The 20,710-nt window shown below is 40.8% G+C and overlaps 1 protein-coding gene across 1 annotated transcript in view; it reads right to left on the reverse strand.

Annotated features, from left to right (window-relative positions):
• Positions 1 to 378: 378 nt before the first annotated feature.
• Positions 379 to 20,710, reverse strand: part of LOC134285028 (uncharacterized) — a gene marked incomplete at its 3' end in the record, with an annotated part of 176,349 nt that continues 156,017 nt past the window's right edge. Inside the window, 1 exon segment of the mRNA XM_062844902.1 lies at positions 379 to 802. Coding sequence (XP_062700886.1) covers positions 379 to 547 — 169 coding nt within the window.

Below are 20,710 nucleotides of genomic sequence, written 5' to 3' on the forward strand. Positions count from 1 at the left end.
TTTGGATGCCTACGATTTGTGGGGCAAACGTCGCGTATGCAGGAAATATGCAGTATCACTCCGGAGTCCGGACAAGATTGTGAAAAAGATGTGCACGGGGACGGGCAAGCTATAGCGTTCGTTACAAGTCATCATCAGCACCAGTGATAGATAAAGATGTTCCTATCATCAATCAAATCAAAATTGAAAAAAAAAAACTAGGCACACGCTGCAAGGAATCTTCTCCTTTGGCAATAATTTTGGTAGGGTCAAAGAAAGAAACAAGAGTTGAATCAATGCGATATCTGGGAAACTATTGCATTTACTGTTATTGACATGGTCTTTTTGTACAGATATTGTTCTAAATAGTTAAAATGCATGAACCTCGAAAAAACTCACCTGCAAACACGGTGATCCAGAACCAGTGCTTCCACCAGTACAGTGTCATTTTGGCGATGGAATTGTGCCTTTTCCGGCGTGCGACCGCCACTACCGCAGAACCTCTCCGACGCCCACCGACGGCAGTCCGCCCTTCCACCACCGTTTCTTTCTTTCTCTCCACCTTCATACGCTCTTCAAACCTCTTCCTTCTCCTCCTGTGGGACAATTATTTTATTGGCATTATCCTTTCAACGGGCAGAAGCTGTTGCTCCACTACCACCAACACCGACACCGTCGTCGCCGATAATGGCATTCAATCGCAGCAGTGTTCAGTAGTGCGGGTCGTTTGTCGTCAGAAGCTTTCTACGATGTCGGAGAGGGGGATTTCTTCACTTGGTTGGCGTGAAGATTGTGTGACTTTCAGAAGCTTTCAGGATGCAATCTGGAAAAATGAAGGAAAAGAAACAAACCGGAGATGAAAAGTTACCGTTAAGTGTAAAAGGGGAGAGTTTAGTAGTTTTCTTAATAAGTGGTAGGGGAAATGAGAAAGGATTCAATTTGCAAATAAATTCAATTATATTAGTTGTGCAGAAGTGATCAAGTTACTTGATTCAAGTGAAAGATTTCCATTGGATGGATTTCAAACCAAGGTCCCTGCTGTGAGCTAGCTCTGATTATGTTAAACAAGTTGACCTGTTGTTGGGATTCAAGATGTAAGAGTTTTAACGCTTTAACACTACCGCCAATTAACAGATAAATTTCGAATCTGTTTCTACTGGTGACCTTCCACCGGGAGCCGAAGGCTCATGTTGTTAGAAAGTGATGATTCGATTTTGCTACCCAATAGCGGACCCCAACAATGCAATAGTGCTTTAGTCGTTTTAGATTGATTACGCTTGTGGATCCGATGACCTGTACTCCAGGGTGTTCTTGAAGATCCTTAAACAAACATAGAATTTAACTTTTGGCAGCATAGTTGCATGAGGTTGGGAAAGCATGAGTTTCAAATGTAATTAGTGATCAATAGAAGCATTATGACTTTTATGAATCACTAGTCACACTTTTAGATCCGGTGGCTGATACTTCAGTCATAGTTTGTATGTGGATATCATACATGTATCATCTCCTCTTTGGAGCCAATTCGGGCTCGTTTGGAAATTAACCATCAATGTTAACTTCTTTCCCCGATCAGCCTAGATAGCTGTCTAGTGTCGGTAGGGGTTGTCTCAATTGGCTAAGAATAACACTACGGACCGCCTGATCCAGTGCAGTGGTAAGAGTCCACTAAACAGGTGATCCCTAATTCATGGTGTTATGCGGCTTTATGCTTACCGTACCAAGGAATGAATGGTTGGGGGGGGGGCTAATAAAAACCTAACCACAAACGGAGCCTGTGGAGAATTAGGGCGTCCTCCAGTATTATGCCCTTACTGCGCTAACCGGAGCAATGGTGCAGTGGACCTTGCGTTTCTCCGAGATAATCAGTTGCCCTTCTTAAGTCTCAAATTTGAGGCTAAATAAGGTCGGGATTATTCAAATTTTGTAAATTAGCTTACATTACTACGCACACACATACCAAAGTCGTGAAAGAGCTTCGAAGGCAACTCTCCACGAGGTGAATGTGAATTACACTCACCTCGTGGAGAGAAGCTTTCACAGCCCTGTCACGAATTTGAGATGCGCGTGCGATCCCTACTCTATTCGTCAAAGTTTTACACCAAACCACAAAGCAAAAGTCGTCCATACATTGTTTCTTGATTACATGCTTCTGAGCTGAGAAAATGGTAAGTGAGTGTAACTCTTTGCAAGTGAGTGTTCCCATCCCTGACCATAACTATTGCTTTGAAAGAAGCTTGTCCTCTGCGGTCTGTGCGGACCGCAAGAGGTATTCCTGAATGGAACTCTGATCGGTTCAAGTTCAAAATATCTTCGGATAAACCATTTTTTTGTATAGTTACAAATCTCTAGCTTCCGCTTGAGAACTATAGCTATATAATCGACTTAGTGGGCACTAAAAAGCTCTGCTTACTTCATATCTCCAAGTGCAAATAGGGGTTTGTCCCATTTTTCAACAAAGGGATTTAAGTATTTCAAATATGATTTGAACTCTTGTAGTTTGCTATTGGGTATTTTCATGGCGTGAAATAGCTCCATAGTTTTATCCCGGAAGGGTGCGTGCATTGTATAAAGAAGGAATGAGGTCCAGATTCATTTGGTTACATCGTTCTTTCTGAAATGCATGAAACGCATTATCGATTATCACATATGTGATGTTCGTCTGGCTGACATGCCTTTTCATGTGAACTCACATGCCTCCCAATTTGGGATGTCCACAGTGACTCTTTTACACAAAGTTGAATACGTTTTCAAGAAAGTACTCGCCCAAACGTAGTTTTTGCTTGGGTGATTTCTTGAATATTGAGGATGCTTTCGATGACGTGCCTTTCAATGTCACATTGATTGATTTGTCTTTATTAGAGAGACTTTCAGCCCTTTCAATGTCACATTGAAAATCGCATGACGTCATAAGCTACCTCCAATGAGCTATAGGCTCTCTTTACGCTTATGCGTTTTACAGTGTTCTTATCAGGGCACTGATTAAACACGTTGTGGTATGGGCTATAAGCTCTCGTTGCGATTATGCGTTCATTCTCTCTTCTAGGGCACCCTTCCTATTTCATCACCTTTCCCTTTCCTAATCCCATTCCATCCCTTGTCCCATTCCCTCAGGTAAGTGATGAAATAGGCTTATATGTATGGCGATGGCACAAATGTCCCAAATGGAGGATAACGTGCTTCTGGAGCCCGCTCTTTACCTGATAGTTGCATGAGGTTGTGAAAGCATGAGTTTCAAATGTAATTAGTGATCAATAGAGGCATTATGACTTTTATAAATCACTAGTCACATTTTTAGATCCGGTGGCTGATACTTCAGGCATAGTTTGTATGTGGATATCATACATGTATCATCTCCTCTTTGGAGCCACCATGTAAATGCACGGATTCGCGACTTTTGATCCAGATTCATAACATGCCCTATAGATCCAGATTCATAGATGTCCTATAGTTTATCACATCACTCTCTCTGAAATAACAGACTTCAACCGCGGCGGCCAACAAAAATCTAATCAAATAAATAAAAAATAAAAAAACATTCTCGGTTCTCGAACCGAGTGCTACCTTCTCCATTCTAAACGACCTATCGCCCCTCTGACCTAATTAATTCCCATTCTCGATGGCATCGCTCAGCCCACCGCTCTTTTTACCTCAGCCCTCATAGCCAAGGGAAGCAATCATCCGTTTCCAGTGCTCTAAATTTAGTTTACTCATTATGCAAAATCCAATTACGGATGCAAATGTACCTAGTTACACTCACGCGCGCGTACAGCACTGGCACTGTCTTGGGATTGACGCAAAGCATTGAGTACCGGAACGTCGTCGTCATCGTCGGACGTAACTTTACAGCACTGTCAGCACAGTGGTTGAGGGGAAGAATCAAGCCTGCACTTCACACCTTCTCCCCCTCCACCAATCGCTCATAGCATCCATTAGTGATAAAAATAAATCTCACTCGTCGTTAGGAAGTCCCCTCATCTGCACGCACAGAGCACAAACATTCGAGATACAGCAACAATTATTTTCAATGTTGTGACTTGTGACACTGACCGCGGACGTCTGATGTCTATGCCTTTTGTCGGATGTCGTCTTGAAATAGCGATTTTTATCTGTGGAGAATGTCAAGCATATCGATTCAAAGGAAAGCTCTTCAAAGGCTATCAAGAAAAATTGCTTATTCTTGTGAATTACGCTCCCACGCAAGTAAAATTACGATTTCCAAACCGCGGTACATCAAAGACAGCTAGCTAGCAAGTGATTGGAATCCGATCCGGGCGTAAGCCAGCAGCAAGTCTTGCGAAGAATGACACCGAAAGTACATTATATTCGGCAAAGAAAAAAAAAGTCGCGGATCGATGATCACAATCAAAAGAATAGGCGAAACAAATATAACCAACCAGACAAAGAAAAATGACAATCTGTTTGGCCTCTTTTGTTGACTTTGTTGGTGGAAGAAAAATCTTTCAGACCACGCAGCCAGAATAACGAAATTATTCGCTTCAACGAACTGTCACGGCGTCGTCGTCGGAGAAGACTCTGTCTCGTTATTGTTGTCGGGGTGGAACCATTGTGTCTCATAAAAGTACCCTACAACAAGCACTGACGAGTTCTTTGAAGGGCTTTACTACAAAATTCGTTTGCCCAGTACGCTTTTGCCAGAGGGGTTTACCAAAGACAAACAGACGTTTGTACCTAGAACAATTTTCGTGAAAATCTAACGCCCACTTCACATAACTATCATCTGGAGGATATGCTTCATGAAACACTGCGTTGTCACTATCGTCAACAGAAGGCGCTAGTGTGAAACGTCGAACGCGAAGAAAAGCCATGCGCGCACCTGTGGTTGTGAAAGCCACAACTATGAAGATTTAAAATGATCGATAATAGCGTGGTCGATGAAAATTTCGCAAGTGTTACGTCTGAAACTCTTACAAGAATCACCTGGGTATTCTTCTAGGATTCCTCTGACCATTTCTTTAGAAGTACTCCGAAAATTCATCCAGGAGTTTATCGGAAATCTCCTCCAGGAGATCCACGCACATTGTCTTCAAGCATTATCTGGAAAATACTTCTCTGAGGAATACTTCTGGGAGTTTGGCTTCTTTTTGGGCTACTTTTGGGCGATTCCGATTATGAACCAATCTGGATACCCCCCAAGAACCCAATTTATCTAAGAATTCTTCCAAGAGTTCTTCAGGAATGTGTTCAGGTCTACGAGAATTTCTCCAGCATTTCCCTGAGAATTCACCCAGAAGTTCCTAGAGAGTTCCTTCAGCAGTTCTTTCAGGAGTTTCTCTGGAATTCCTCCAGAAGTGTCCTTGTAATTTTTCAAGAAGTTCCCCGAAAAGTCCACCTTTTCTACAGGAATTCCTCGGGAACTTCTCCATGATTTCCTTGGGGATTCCTCCAGGTGTTCCTAAGCTATTTTTACTGGAGTTCCTCAGGAAGCCATCCAGGGTTTCCCCAAAATTTCTTCAAAAACTCTTCGGGAATTCCTCCTGGAGTTCCTCAAAAAATTCTGAAGGTGTTCCTCGGCAATTCACCCAGGAGTGCATCGGAAATTCTTTCAGAAGATCCTCAGAAATTAGTCTAGGAGGTCTTTGGTAATTTTTCCAAAATTTTTAAGGCCATACTCCCAGAAATTCTCAGGAAATTCCGCCACAAGTTCCTCAGAAATTCCTCCGGGAGTTACTCATGAAATCCTCCGGGTTCCCACAGGTGTACCTTTATTATTCCTCCAAGAGTTTCTCGGGAATTCTTCCAGAAGAGAATTCCCGATGATTCATCCAGGAGGCCCTCGGAAATTTCTCCAAAACTTCTCCGGGAATACCTCCAAAAGTTCCACAGAAATTTCTCCAGAAGTTCCCTGGAAATTCCTTCAGGATTTCCACGGGTATTTCTCCAGGAGTTTCTCGGGAAATCTTCCAGGAGTTACTAAGCAATTTTTACTGGACTTTCTAGGTTTAATCACCGCATGACTTTATCATGATTGAATTTTATTGGCTTTTCTCGGTGAACTTAATACTACTCAAAGAAAGAGGAAGTAACGAAAGTAATGAAAGAAACGGTGGATAGAATCGCAAGTGTGCGACGAGAGCATTGGCGTAGCTAGGGGGGTTCCAGGGGTGCCTGGCACCCCCTAGAACAAATTTGGCACCCCCTAGAATTTTTCCTTGACAGTCACCCAAAATTTAAAAATACATTCAATAATTCCGATATTTATTAATAGCGCATTTGAACAAAACTTAAGCACACCCGGAATCACCGTTGTACGTTTTGGCGTTTTGGATATTGGTAAGATCAACAGACTTTGGTAGAACAGATTGGTAGAATCAACAGACTTCTCCATGGATTCCTCCAGAAATACCTCTATCTATTTTTTTTCCTCCCCTGTTGGGGAAATTAAGCCACTGCGTCCAATAGGCTGAACTTTTGTGGCATTTCTTCAATAAACTTCCCTTAGCATTCTCCAGGCAGTCCTGACAGGGTTATACATTCTAAAAATTTACGCTGAGATTGATTCAGAAATTTCTCTTAGGGTACTTCTTGGAATTCGTCTAGGGATTCCTCCAAAAATTTCTATTGGGATTACTTCAGGAATTCCTGGAGGGGTTTTTCAAGACAATCTTCCTGGAATTCTTTCGGAGATTTAATTCAGAGATTCTTCCAGAAATGTCTCATGGAATTCCTCCAGAAGCTTATATTGGCCTTCCTACGGGAATTGTGGCTAGGATTCCTCAAGCAACTCCTGCTGCGATTCTTCCAGCAATTTCGCTTAGAACTCCTCTTAAAATTCTCACTGTGATACCTACAGGAAGTCTTCTAAGGAAGTTCTTTCGATTTTTTTTCGGGAAAATCTCCCTGGGATTTTTCTAAAAATCTCTTCGGTGATTCTTCCAGAGATTTCTTCAAGGATTTATCCAGGACTTCCTCCAGAGGTTCTTCCAGAAATTCCATAGGAGATTTCTCCAAGAACTTCTAGTGACGCTGCTCCATGAATTCTAGCTGGAGTTCTGCAAGCAATTCCCATTAGGACTCCTTTTGAAATACTTCTAGGGATTTCACCTGGCATACTTACTTGCTGCAATACTTTCGGGAAATCTTCCTGAGATTCCTCCAGAAATTCCACCTGCGATTCCATCAGGGATTTCTCCAGTATACTTCTACCGCAGACAGACGTTCTAGCTCGAACAAATTTATTCAAATTTTCTATGTAAATTTTCACTAGCGACACCTAGGCAACCGATTGCCACAGTGCAGTCGCGAGCAGTTGACAGTTTGAGAAACCACGTGCTTCCAGCCGCTTACTTACCACCCAATTCAACACCCACCGAAAAATAAAATCAAAACAAACACTGTTAAAATCATTCCTACATTTGCGTCAAATTCACAAAGATTTGCCAATGCGAGTGAAGTTCATCCAAATGCAGTTTTATTCAAGCAAATCTATGTAACATAAAAGTAATAATGTGTAAAATATTTTACAAGAGTCCTGCGCTAATTTGTGCAAAAGATTTTAGACATTAAATGAAAGTCATTTACTCTGCACAAATTATGTGGAAACATTATTAGCGTGCAACATGTGCGGTCTTTTCCCGCCATCCGGCTGGAAGACGACCGTGGTGACAGTTGTTGGTCGCAACGCACATGTGAGGCAGCGATTGTATATGAACGCCGCTAACGCCATCTGTTCGCTGATTGCCACTTGGCAATTTGTGGCGGCCATGTTTTTTACACAAGCTGCTGAGTCAAACTTGAACGTCTGTCTACGCTTCTACCGATTTTTTCAAAGAGTAATGTAGGTATTCCTCCAGGCAGTTGTTAGAGAAACTTCTCTTAAGGCCCCTGGCATTCCTGATCTAGGATTTCCAAAGAAATTACTTCTATGATACCTCCCGAAATTGTATGAATTTCTCCAGATATTCCAGCTGGGATTCCTCAAACAATTCTTGCGGTTCATTCAGCTATTCTTCCTCCAGAAATTCTAACTGTGGTACTTCAGGAATTATGCTACGGACTCTTCTAGAGCTTTCTCCCGGGCTTTTTGCTGGGACCTTTCAAAGCAATCTTCTTGGAATTCTTGCATAACTTCCTTTGGTTGTTCTACCAGGGATTTCTCCAAGGACTAATCCAGGAATTCCTTCAGAGATTTTATCCAAAGATTCCTCCAGAAATTCCTCATGGAACTCCTGCAGAAACTCCTTTTTAACCTTCCTCCAAGAACACCTCAAACAACTCCTCCTACGGTTCTTCCAGCAATTCCTCCAGAAATTATCAATATTATACGTCCACAAATTCTTCTAGTGATTCCAATAGAAATTTACCCGAGCATTTTGGCTGGAATTCTTCCGGAAAATCCTCCTGAGATTGCTTCAGAAAAACCTCCTGTGATTCCTTCTGGGCGTTCTATTTAGATTCTTCCAGAATACCTCTTCCGGTTGTAGCAGAGCCTTCTCTGGGTATTCCAAGGATCTTTTCTTTAAATTCTCTCAGGCATTCCTGCTGGGGTTTATCTAGAAATCCCTGTATAGTTTCATCCAGCAATTCCTCCTAGGATTTCTGCTGAGATTTCTACAATAATACATCCCAGAATCCCTCTAAAATACCTCCTGAAATTTTGAAGTGATATTTTCAGAAGCTCTTCGGTGAATCCTCCCGAAATTTTTACCCAAGATATTTTATCCGAGGATTCTGGCACAAATTTCTCATGGAATTTCTCCAGGAACTCCTCTTGGCCTTCTTCCAGGAATTTCAGCTGGATTTCTCAAGCTATTTCTGCTGTGGTCCTTCTAGCAATTCCTCCTAGGACTCCTCCAGAAATTGTTACTGTAATACCTCCCGGAATACTTTTAGGGATTCTTCCACGAATTTCTCCAGGGATTCCTTCAAAAACTTGCTGGGATTATTCAGAGCAATCTTCCTAAGAGCCTTGCAAAAATACCTTCGGTGTTTCCTCCTGGAAATCCTAAAGATTTTTTTCCTGGGATTTTTTCCAAATATTTCTCATTAGATTCCTCCAGGAACTCCTCTTAATTTTCATCCAGGAACTCCTCTGGGATTTCCATTAGCAATTCCTGCTGCTTCTAATGTTTCAAGAATGCCTCCTAGGTTTCCTTCAGAAATTCTTACTGTGATGCCTGCAGGAATCTCTCTAGGGGTTTGTCCTGGCATTCTTACTGGGATTCATCTAGACAGTTTTCCTAGAATACTTCCAGAAATACCTTTTTTTCTTCCAGGGATTTTCCTCAAGACTCATCCAGGAATTCCGCTTAAGTTTTTATTCATGGATAACTCTAGAAATGGTACTACTCCTGGAACTCCTCTTGACCTTCTTCAAGCAATTCGAGCTGAAGGAATCCCAATAGAAATCACTAGAGGTATTCATAAACGAATTTCGGGAATAGTTGGAATTTCCTGAGAAACCCTAGGAGCTAATACTAGAGAAATCTCTAGTGAAATCCTATAACAATGTACGGGAAAAACTTGTAATTTATTAGAAGGGACAGAATGTTGCCAATTGACAAATTGAGAGATGAATTTGTGAAAAAAACACGTTCTGGTAGGTTTTGAACCCACTACTCCGTATTCGGTAAACTGCAGTTTATCCATTTCATTGAGGGTTCCTTCGGCATGGTTGTTTTTTTTTTGAAAATTTCTTTGGATTTTTGTCCTATAATTTCAATGGCAATTCCTCTGAAATTATTTCAACGATTTCTTTTTCAGTTATTTTGCAAATTTCTCAGGCAGTTTTATCGTGATAACTTTTGCAATTCTTTATGATTTAATTGTATTTATATTCATTGCTTCTGGAAATTGCAGAATGGGAAATTAACTGCGCTTGCTCAATGAAAATCCTATGAAATTCACCAAAAATTTCCAGACAAATTCCCAAAGAAATTGCCGGAAAAATTTCCATCAAAATTACCTCAGAACCTTCCAAGCAGTTGTCAAGAGAATTCATATAAGAATTAAGAATTATCAGAGGAATTCCTGAAGAAAAAAAATAGGGCTTTTTAAAGAAATTGGCCAAATCCGATCTCAAAATACATTGCCGAATGCCGAAATATATTCTATAAAAAAATCCACAAACATTAAAAAAATACGAAGAAATTCTTAAAGAAATTTCCGAATCATCAAAGTAATTTCTGAAGAAAATTAAGATTGAATTCCAAAAGTAATAGCCGTTGAAGGAAATCTCGAATGTCGAATGAATTACCAAATACTTCACTAAAATAATTCTCAAAGGAATTGCCTGAAGAGTAACTGGAAAATTTTAAAAAGCAAGTATCTATAGAATTGCTGACATTAACAAAACAATGCCAAATTGGCAAGAAACTTTCCAATGAAATAAAATCCAAATAAACTGCTAATGTAATTGTCGAAGCAATTTTCAAAGGATGCGTGAAAGGTGTTCCGTGAAATTCGAAACATTTTCACGAAATTATTATCAAATAAATTGTTAAAACATTTTCAATAAATTATTATCAAATAAATTCTTAAAGAAATTACCAAAGGGGATACAAAGATATTACAGAAGAAATTTGCCAAATTCAAACGAAAACTGAGTGATTTACACACACAGTGGTACAGTTTCCGAGATTCACACTTCTAACAAATTCTCTGAAAATTTATTCGTGAGGACCTGATTGCTTTCAATACACAAAACAAAGAGGTTGTCGCGATGATTGTAAAGTTCATACTGAAAATACAAATTCCATGTATGATACGTAATTAAGTTACCAAGTTTTTGAACCTTACATGGCGGGGAAAGTGTTAAATCAGTAAAACGGTTCGGATTAAAAAAAACTTCTTTAAAATATAGCACGTTTAAATTTGCGGGCTAATTTTTCCCGCGTTACAGTATATCATACACTAAGAAATTGAGGGTGGATCGAGATTTCCTTTTTCAAAAACAAAAAAGGGAAACAACCTGAAAGCCACTGAAGCTGGCACCCCCAGGCACCCCCTAGGAAAAAATCCTAGATACGCCAATGGACGAGAGATGATGGTACTGTGAAGTGGGGGCTGAATTTTCACGAAAATTGTTCTAGGTACAAACGTGTGTTTGTCTGCGGTAAATCCCTCTGGCAAAAGCGCACTGGGCAAACGAATTTTGTAGTAAAGCCACAGAGAACAGATGTCTATCTTCGCTTTCTGCCTTCCCGAGCAGGAACGAATAACTGACACATAACTGCAGCATACCAAAGTCAAGTATCATACCTAGGCAAGGTATTGGTCGGTTATCCAGGTATTGAAAATAGCTTACTTTGGTATTTTGTAGGTATTGATAAAATACCTCAACGAGTTATTGGTTTGATGTTGAGGACTGGTTGAGGTATTATTCAATTATGGAAAAATCGCTATTTGTATAGCAAAATCGCCGATTATTATTTAGGTATTGCAATACCTGATGTCATTATTCACTAGTTATGCACAGAATACACTCCAGTTATTATTTGAGGTATTTTACCTCTTATGCAGGGCTAATTAATTACTCATTCAGGTTGTAGGTATTGGGTTTTCCATACCTGAGTTTGTTATTCTTCAGCTATTTTCTCCTGCTCGGGTTGTGTAAAACTTTGTAACGGTCATATCAGAGTATGTGGTTTGGTTATGCTTCCGTTGCGTGGCACTAGCGTCCCATCACTTACATTGTTGTGTTGTCATTTTTGTTTCCAGTGCTCGCCGTTTTGACCGTTTGGCGCTCGCGTCGCTTTGTGGGCTAGTGTATTTTAACGATGAACACTGGCATCGTGGGGTCAAATCGACTTAATATGTGGGGCAGTTTCCGTTGGTGGCGTTGAGGTGCACTTAAATCCTTTACAAACGATTTGTACGTATTTTTATTCGAGCTTAAACGTCTGTTCTCTGTGCCACGACTTCCTCTGAAATTCACACAGCATTTTCATGGATACTCCTCTGGAATGTATGAAATACTCCAAGGAGTTCCACAAAAATTCTTCCAAGATTTACCTGGGTATTCTTCCAGGATTCTTCCGACCAGTTCTTAAGAAGTTCCCCGGAAATTATTCAGGAGTTTCTTGGAAGTCCCCTTCAGGTCCACGCACATTTTCTCCAAGCATTCTCCGGAAAACTCTCCTAAGGTGCCTGAGGAATACTTCTGGGAGTTTGGCTACTTTTTGGGCGAATATTCCGATTATGAACCAATCTGGATATCCCTAGGGAACCAAATTCCTTCAAGAATTTATCTAAGAATTCCTCAGGAATGTCTCCAGCAGGTCTACGGGAATTTCACCAGTATTTCCTCAGGAATTCCTCCAGAAGTTCCTAGATAATTCCTTCAGAAGTTCTTCCAGGAGTTTCCTTGTAATTTTTCAAAGAGTTTCTCAAAAAGTCCAATTTTCGAACTTCTACATGAGTTACTCGGAAATTCCTTCAAAATTTTCTCGGGAAATCCTCCTGGAGTTCCTAAGCAATTTTTACTGGAGTTCCTAAAGAAGCCATCCAAGAGTTCCTCGAAGTTTCTCAAGAATTAATCCAGGAGGCCCTGGGGAATTTCCTCAAGAGTTTTTAGAGCATACTTCCAGAAATTCTCAGAAAATTCCGCCAAAAATTCCTCGAAAATACTCGGAAATCCCTTCAGGAATTCCTCCGGGTTTCTGCAGGTGCTACTCGGCAATTTCTCCAGGAGTTCCTTGAGTATTCCTTCAAGAGTTTCTGGAAAAATATTTCAGAAATGAATTCCCGACGACTCGTCCAGAAGGTCCTCGGGAATTTCTCCAAGAGTTCTTCTAGTATACCTCCTGAAGTCCCCCAGGAATATCTCCAGAAGTTCCCCGAAAATTCTTTCAAGAGTTCCCCGCAAATTCCTGTAGAAGTACCACGGGTATTCCTCCAGGAGTTTCTCGGGGAATCCTCCAGGAGTTACTAAGCAATTTTTACTGGAATTCCTGAGGAAGCCATCTAGGGATTCCTCGAAACTCCTCCAAGAATTCTTCGGGATTACCTCCTGGAGTTCCTTAAGAATTTCTCAGGGTGTTCTTCGGCATTTCATCTAGGAGTTTCTCGGCAGTTCTTCCAGAAATTGCTCAAGAACTAATCCAGGATAAAGTGACCAGATATATTTTGCTCTGATGCGGGACACAATTTTACATTACTCAAATTATAAGTGTTTCAGTGATTCAGTGACCCGATTTTCAAATCAAAATTGAGGTTGTTAACTCAACGAATGGAAAAGTCTAATATTTGTGCAATTTTCAAAAAAAAAAACTGACAGGTTTACCTAAAATTTTCCCTAGAATTTTCAAGAGATTGCTTTCGAAATGTCGGTATACTTTTTTATGAAAAAAAATCATTAAAATGCCTGGAGAAAATTCAGGAAACAGTTTGTGACAATACTATAGGATTTTTAGTTGAATTCTAATGTAAAGCACGGGAAAATTACTAAAGGAAACGTTTCAAAATATTTCTGAGAAGAAATTCTCGAACAATTCCTCCATTATTTTCGTTACGAATACGATGTGTATCTTTATTCAACATTCAAGGTATAGAAGTTTCTAAACAAACAAATTAGTTTCCAGGAATTCCATCCATTAGATGCTAATAATTAGTCCGAATTACCACAGGATTTTTCAGAATGATCCACAATATATTTCTTAAGGCATTTCTATAGCAATTGAATGATGATGAAACAATTCCATGATGGAAATCTCCGGGAGAACCTTTAAATGAACATCCTAAAGAGATGAACCAGCCTCGGGCTGAAAATCTCTCTAATAAAGATACCTACCTACCTAAATGAACATCCTGGAACAAGCTTATGAAAAAATCAAAAAAATCTATGCAAGAATTGCTATTGAAAACCTTAGAGGAATAATCCTGGGAAATATTTTCCAGCATTCCTACATTAAGGCGAAACTGGAAGCATTTCCTCATATTTTGGTTTTTGATTTTTTATTGAATAACGAAGCAATATTTTCAAAATCGGTTTCCGTGCACATGTAGAGTATGGATCAGGGTATCTTCTGATTTTTTTACGCGGTATAAAATGTTTTTCGTTTTTGCAGAAACCATTTTTGAACAAAATTTCACTAAAAAATGGTTTCTGCAAAAACGAAAAACATTTTCTACCGCAAAAAAAATCAGAAGATACTCTGATCCATGTGCACGAAAACCGATTTTGAAAATATTGCTTCGTTATTTAATAAAAAATCAAAAACCAAAAAAACAGTAGAAACCCCGTGGAAATTTAAAACTAACTAGCTGAAAGGAATCTACAAGCTAGAAAATCATTTGAAATTTCCTAAATGTCCTTAAAAAATTTTTTCCTTGAAAATTCTTATTTGAAGCAATTCACTTTTTTCATTGCAATTTTTAAGGCATTGCTGAAACATTTCTCAAAGTATTTTTTTAAGAATACTATAATATACCACTCAAATTCATGATCACTTTAAAAATTGTACTTTTTTGACGAACCCAGTAGCCTTTGGCAGGCTTTTCTTTCAATTTTATCTGACGGGTTCCAACAGGTATTTCTCCAAGAATAGCTTATGAGTAGCTACACCAATTAGGCTAAAAATTGTTTAAGGAATACTTTTGAAATAAAAACATGAAAGAAAAGTTCGGACGAAATGTCTTAAAGTTTACTTGCAGATAACTTACAAGAATCAAGCAAAATTAGTCAAGTTGATGATCGAATCAAAAGTTTTTTTTTGTTTTGTTTGACTTGATTTCAAGAAAAATAGAAGCAGTTCAACATATCTGTTAAGATCAAAATACATCAGTGATTGTTGAAATCCGGGACATTTCCGGGACACTTTACAATGCGGGACGACTAGCCTGAATCCGGGACTGTCCCGCACAATCCGGGACGTCTGGTCACTTTAATCCAGGAGGTCCTTGGGAATTTCCTCAAGAGTTTTTAGAGCGTACTTCCAGAAGTTCTCAGGAAATCTCGCCAAAAATTCCTAGAAAATACTCAGAAATTCCTCCGAGAGTTCCTCATGAATTCATCCGGGTTCCTGCAGTTGTTTCTCGGCAATTTCTCTAGGCGTTTCTTGAGTATTCCTCTAAGAGTTTCTCGGAAATTCTTCAAGAAGTGAATTCCAAGGTTGCAACCATTCATTTGCAAAGATTTACATTCATTTGCTATTATCTCAGTTCAGAAGCATGCTATCGAAAACCAATGTATGGATTAATTTAACCTTGTAGTTTTATCTGAAAGTTTGCCGAATAACATTGGGGTCGCACACGCATTCCAAAGTCGTGAGCGAGCTGTGAAGGCAACTTTCCACAGCGTGAATGAAATTTACATTCACCGAGTGGAGAGTTGCCTTCACAGCTCGCTCACGACTTTGGTATACGTTTGCGACCCCCATGTTATTCGGCAAACTTTCAGATAAAACTACAAGGTTAAATTCATCCATACATTGGTTTTCGATAGCATGCTTCTGAACTGAGATAATAGCAAATGAATGTAAATCTTTACAAATGAATGGTCGCAACCTTGGTGAATTCCCAAGGGTTCACCCAAGAGGTTCTCGAGAATTTCTCTAAGAGTACTTCGGGAATACCTCCAGAAGTTCCTCAGGAATTTCTGCAGAAGTTCCCCGAAAATTCTGTTAAGAGTTTCCCGAAAATTTCTTCAAGAATTCCACGGGTGTTCCCCCAGGAATTTCTCGTGAAATGCTCCTAGAGTTACTAAACAATTTTAACTGGAGTTCCTAGGGAAGCCATCCAGGAATTCCTCGAAATTCCTCCAAGAATTCTTCGGGATTTCCTTCTGGAGTTCCTCAAGAATTTCTCCGGTTGTTCTTCAGCATTTCATCTAATAATAATAAATAATCCAGGAGGTTCTTGGGAATTTCCTCAAGAGTTCTTAGAGCATACTTCCAGAAGTTCTCTGGAAATTCTACCAAAAATTCCTAGAAATTACTCGGAAATTGCTCCGGGAATTCCTCATGAATTACTCCGGGTACCAGGTGTTCCTCGGCAATTTCTCCTTGTTCCTTGAGTATTCCTTAAAGAGTTTCTCGGGAATTCTCGCAGAAGTGAATTCCCGAGTGTTCATCCAGGAGGTCCTCTGGAATTTCTCCAAGAGCTCTTCGTGAAGTTCCTCAGCAATTTCCCCAGAAGTTCCCCGGAAATTCACTCAAGACCTCCTCGAAAATTCGTGTGGGAGTTCCACGGGTATTCCTCCAGGAGTTTCTCGGAAAATCCTCCAGGAGTTCCTAAGCCACTTTCTCTGGAGTTCCTAAGGAAGCCATCCAGGAGTTCCCCAAAATTCCTCCAAGAATTCTTCAGGATTTCCTCCTGGAGTTCCTCAAGAATTTCTCCAGGTGTTCTTCGGCACTTCATCTAGGAGTCCTTGGGAATTTCTGAAGGAGTACTCAGGGCATGCTTCCAGAAGTTCTCAGGAAGTTCCGCCAAAAGTTCTTCGAAAATTCTCGGAAATTCCCGCCAAAAATTCCTAGAAAATACTCGGAAATTCCTCCGGGAGTTCCTCATGAATTCAACCGGGTTCCTGCAGGTGTTCCTCGGCAATTTCTCCAGGTGTTTTTTGAGTGTTCCTCTAAAAGTCTCTAGGGAATTCTTCCAGAAGTGAATCACCAAGGGTTCATCCAAGAGGTCCTCTGGAATTTCTCCAACAGTTCTTCTAGAATACCTCCTGAAGTTCCTCAGGAATATCTCCAGAAGTTCCCCGAAAATTCTGCCAAGAGTTCCCCGCAAATTCCTGTTGGAGTTCAACGAGTATTCCTCCAAGAGTTCCTCGGAAAATCCTCCAGGAGTTCCCCGTTATTCTCCACACTAAGCAATTTTTACTTGACTTACTAAGTCATCCAGGAATTCCCCGAAATTCCTCCAAGAATTCTTCGGGATTTCCTGCTAAAGTTTCTCAAGAATTTCTCCAGATGTTTCTCGGCACTTTATCTGGGAGTTCCTCGGAAGTTATTCTAGAAATTCCTCAAGAATTAATCCAGGAGGTCCTTGAGAATTTCTCTAGGAGTTCTCAGGGCATGCTTCCAGAAGTTCTCGGGAAATCCCGCCAAAAATTCCTCGAATTCCTCCGGGCTCCTGCAGGTGTTCCGCGGCAATTTCTACAAGAGTTACTTGATTATTCCTCCAAGAGTTTCTCGGGAACTCTTCCAGAAGTGAATTCCCAAGGGTTCTACAGGAATATCTCCTGAAGTTCCTCAGGAATTTCTCCAAGAGTTCCCCGAAAATTCTGTCAAGAGTTCCCCGTAAATTCCTGTAGAAGTTCCACGGGTATTCCTCCAGGAGTTCCTCGGAAATTCTTCCAGGAGTTCCTCGGGAGTTCCTCTGGGAGTTTCTTAGCAGTCCAGATAATTCCAGAGGAACTCCTGGAGGTATTGAGCATGAGCATGAGCATAGATGACCGTACAATTCGTAGTTGCTACTCCGTGATTGACCAGAACAATCGAAATTGCACAAGGAACCAACAAACGGAGCTTGAGAGTAGCTACCGCTCTCAATGTGCATTTTCGATAATTCCAAACTTTATTAAGTCAATAACGGCGCCGGCTACGTCCTTACGGTCATCGAGGAAGGGAAGGAATGTTAGTGTGGCGTACGTTGCTATTAGAGACCGAGATCACCTCATCTTCTCCACGATTGTCACGGGAAGGAGTTTTTGTTAATGGGGAGGGGAAAGTCACATGATGTGGATTCACTTTGGTAAGTTATTTGATTCATGCAATCTATATACATCAAAACGCGTATTCCACTCCTGGAACTTCTGGAGGTATTCACGAGAGACTACTGAAAGAATTCCCGAAGAACTCATGGAAGAATTTTCGAGGAAATCCTGGAGGAATTCACCTGGAAGATTTTTTTAAAAAAGACACTACACCGTCTTCAGCCAGAGGCTGCACAGACTGAACATTACATACACGAGACAACGGACAACACACATAACACCCAGTGGCCCAATGAAGAATTTTCCGTTTGACGAAAAGTTTTCCCCGACTGGAGCGGGAATCGAACCCGCACTCCGAGGCTTACGAAACGCCTAGACGACTGACGCCGCTAACCGCACGGCCACGAAGCCCACAATTTTCGATGATATGCTGGAAGAATTCCTTATGAACTCTTGGTGAAATTTCCGAGGAATGCTTGTCGAAATTTTCAAGGCATATCTGGAGGAATTCCTGTGGAACATCTGGAAGAATTCCCGAAAACTCTTAAAGAAATTGCTGGGGAACTCCTGGAAGAGCTCCAGAGAAACTTCTGCAGGATTTTCCGAGGAACTCCTGGAAGAATTTCCAATTCCCGTGGATATTCTGGAGAAATCCCCGAGGAACTGTTGGAATTAATCCTAGGGTACTCTTATAGGGAATCCCGAGTAACTCCAAGAAAAAAAATCCTGAACTCCTGGAATGATTACCCGGGAACTTTCAGGAGGAATTCACGTAGTACTACTGGAGAAGTTTCCGAGAAATTATTGGAGGAATTCAAGAGAAATTCTGGGGGATCCCCAAGAAGTTCTTGGAGGGATTCCCAAGCACCTCCCGGAGGAATTCCTGAGGTTGCTGGATGGATTCCTGAGGAACTCCAGGAGTAATTATCGATGAACTCCTGGATGAATTTCCAAAGAACGCATGGAGTTATTTGCGAGGAACTCCTGCTGGAAGTTTCGAAGAAATCCTCGATAAACTACCTCGAGTAACTACCTACTGGAAGTATTGCCTCGATACTCTTGGAATAATTTCTGGGGATCATCTGGAGAATTTTCTGAGAAACTCATCTGGGACTGCCAAGAAACTCTTGGAGGAATTTTCGGGGATTTTCTGGAGAAATTCTTGGGGAACTCCTGGAGGAACTCAAGAAAAGGTCCTGAAGTAAATCACGAAGAACTCCTTGAAGAATTTCCGAGAAACTCGTGGATGGCTTTTTGAAGAATTCCAGAGATTCTACTGGAGGAACTCCTAAGACAATTCCCGAGAACTCCTGGAGGAGGTCCCAAGGCACTCTTAGAGGTTTTCCTGAAGAATTCCTGAAAGAATTACTCAAGATTTCTTGGAGGAACTTTCAAGGAACTGCTGGAGGAAATTCCGAGAAACTGCTGGAGGAATTCCCAAAGAACTGGAGGAATACCTGAGCATCTTCTGGAGGAATACCTGTGGAACTCATGGAGAAATTCCCAAGGCGAGAAACTGCAGAGAAACTCTTGGTGTTTTTCCTGAGAAACTCCCGGAGCAATTCCAGAGGAACACTTGGCGGATATTTGTGGGTCTTTTGAGGGAATATTCGGAGAACTCCTGGAGGAACTGCCAAGGAAATCCCGAGGAACTCTCGAACGAATTTCCGAGGAACTCTTGACGAAATCTCTAGGGACTTCTTGGGGAAATTTTCGGGTAACTTCTGGAGAAATTCCCAGGATACATCTGAATGAATTCTCGGAGAGCTTCTGGAGAAATTTCTGATAAACTCCTAGATGAATTCCATGGGAACATGGAAAACTCCTGGAAAAATTTCCGAGCAACTTTTGGAGGAATTCCCGCAAATCTCCTAGATGGAGTACATAGGGTATCAAAATTAACTGGAGGGAGTATCACATGGTGTCCGGCCACTTGGCCGAATGCCGTTTGGCCGAACGCCGTTTGGCCGAACGCCATTTGGCCGAATGCCATCTGGCCGAAAGGGTCATTTGGCCGAATGCCGTTTGGCTGAATCGTGATCAAAAGAAATCAGAGAAGTTTTTGACCAATATGATCATCAGAAATATTTCCTTCTTTTAATCATAGGCTATTCTTTCTAGTTTTGACATTCAGAGATTATTTGGCGTTGAGAGTGCCTATACACGGCGTGTGTATGGGAAAAGTTTATAACAAAAAAATAGGCATCGTCAAATTTTTCGCTATTCAAAAATAGAGGCTTTCAGCTTTCATTTGCAGGATCCCTCAAAAAAATCCACCGAGGGATCCCGAACAACTTTTTCAGAATACTGTTTTTCCTCATACAAAATGCAGGGTTCCAAATTAATCTCTATTTCTACTTAACAAACATACCCAATTTTTGTATGAAAAAGTTCCCCCGATGGAATATTTCGATGTTGGGCTTGAATGAAAGCTGGTAGCGTCAACTTTCACGTAGCGTAAAAATTAGCGATGCCCATTTTTTTGTAATAAATTTGTTCTACCAGACACACCGTGTATATTTTATCACAGATTTTTCCTTCTTTGACTCATAGGCTGTTCTTTCAAGTTATACTGAGGCTGGGAATAGTGGTATGGTCACTTAAGTACATCATTCATTTTTCGGCCAAACTGCATTCGGCCAAATGGCATTCGGCCAAATGGCATTCGGCCAAATGACCCTTTCGGCCAAATGGCGTTCGGCCAAACGGCACTCGGCCAAATGGCGTTCGGCCAAATGACCCGGAACCTATCACATAAATACTGGAGAAGTTCTTGTGGAACTCTTGGAGGGATTGCCGTAAAATTCCTGGAAAACCTCCGACCCCTGGAGGGATTCCTGTGGAATTCCTGAAGAAAATTGGTGAAGAAGTTCTGTGGGAATGCCCGTGATTTTCCCGGAGAACTCCTGGAAGAATACCCTGGAAAATCGTGCAGTATTTCCTGGATTATGTTAAAAACACATGGAAATTTGCGATAATGCAGTGTGGTGGTAAATGTTGTACACTGAAACCTCCATTTAAGTCGATACATGGCTGATCGGAAATATTTTTTACCGTACAGGCAATGACTAAACTATACAGTTTTATATTTTTTGACAAATCTCCTTTGTCATGCGA

The sequence above is a fragment of the Aedes albopictus genome, chromosome 1 (genome assembly GCF_035046485.1).
Source record: "Aedes albopictus strain Foshan chromosome 1, AalbF5, whole genome shotgun sequence".
Taxonomy (NCBI): domain Eukaryota; kingdom Metazoa; phylum Arthropoda; class Insecta; order Diptera; family Culicidae; genus Aedes; species Aedes albopictus.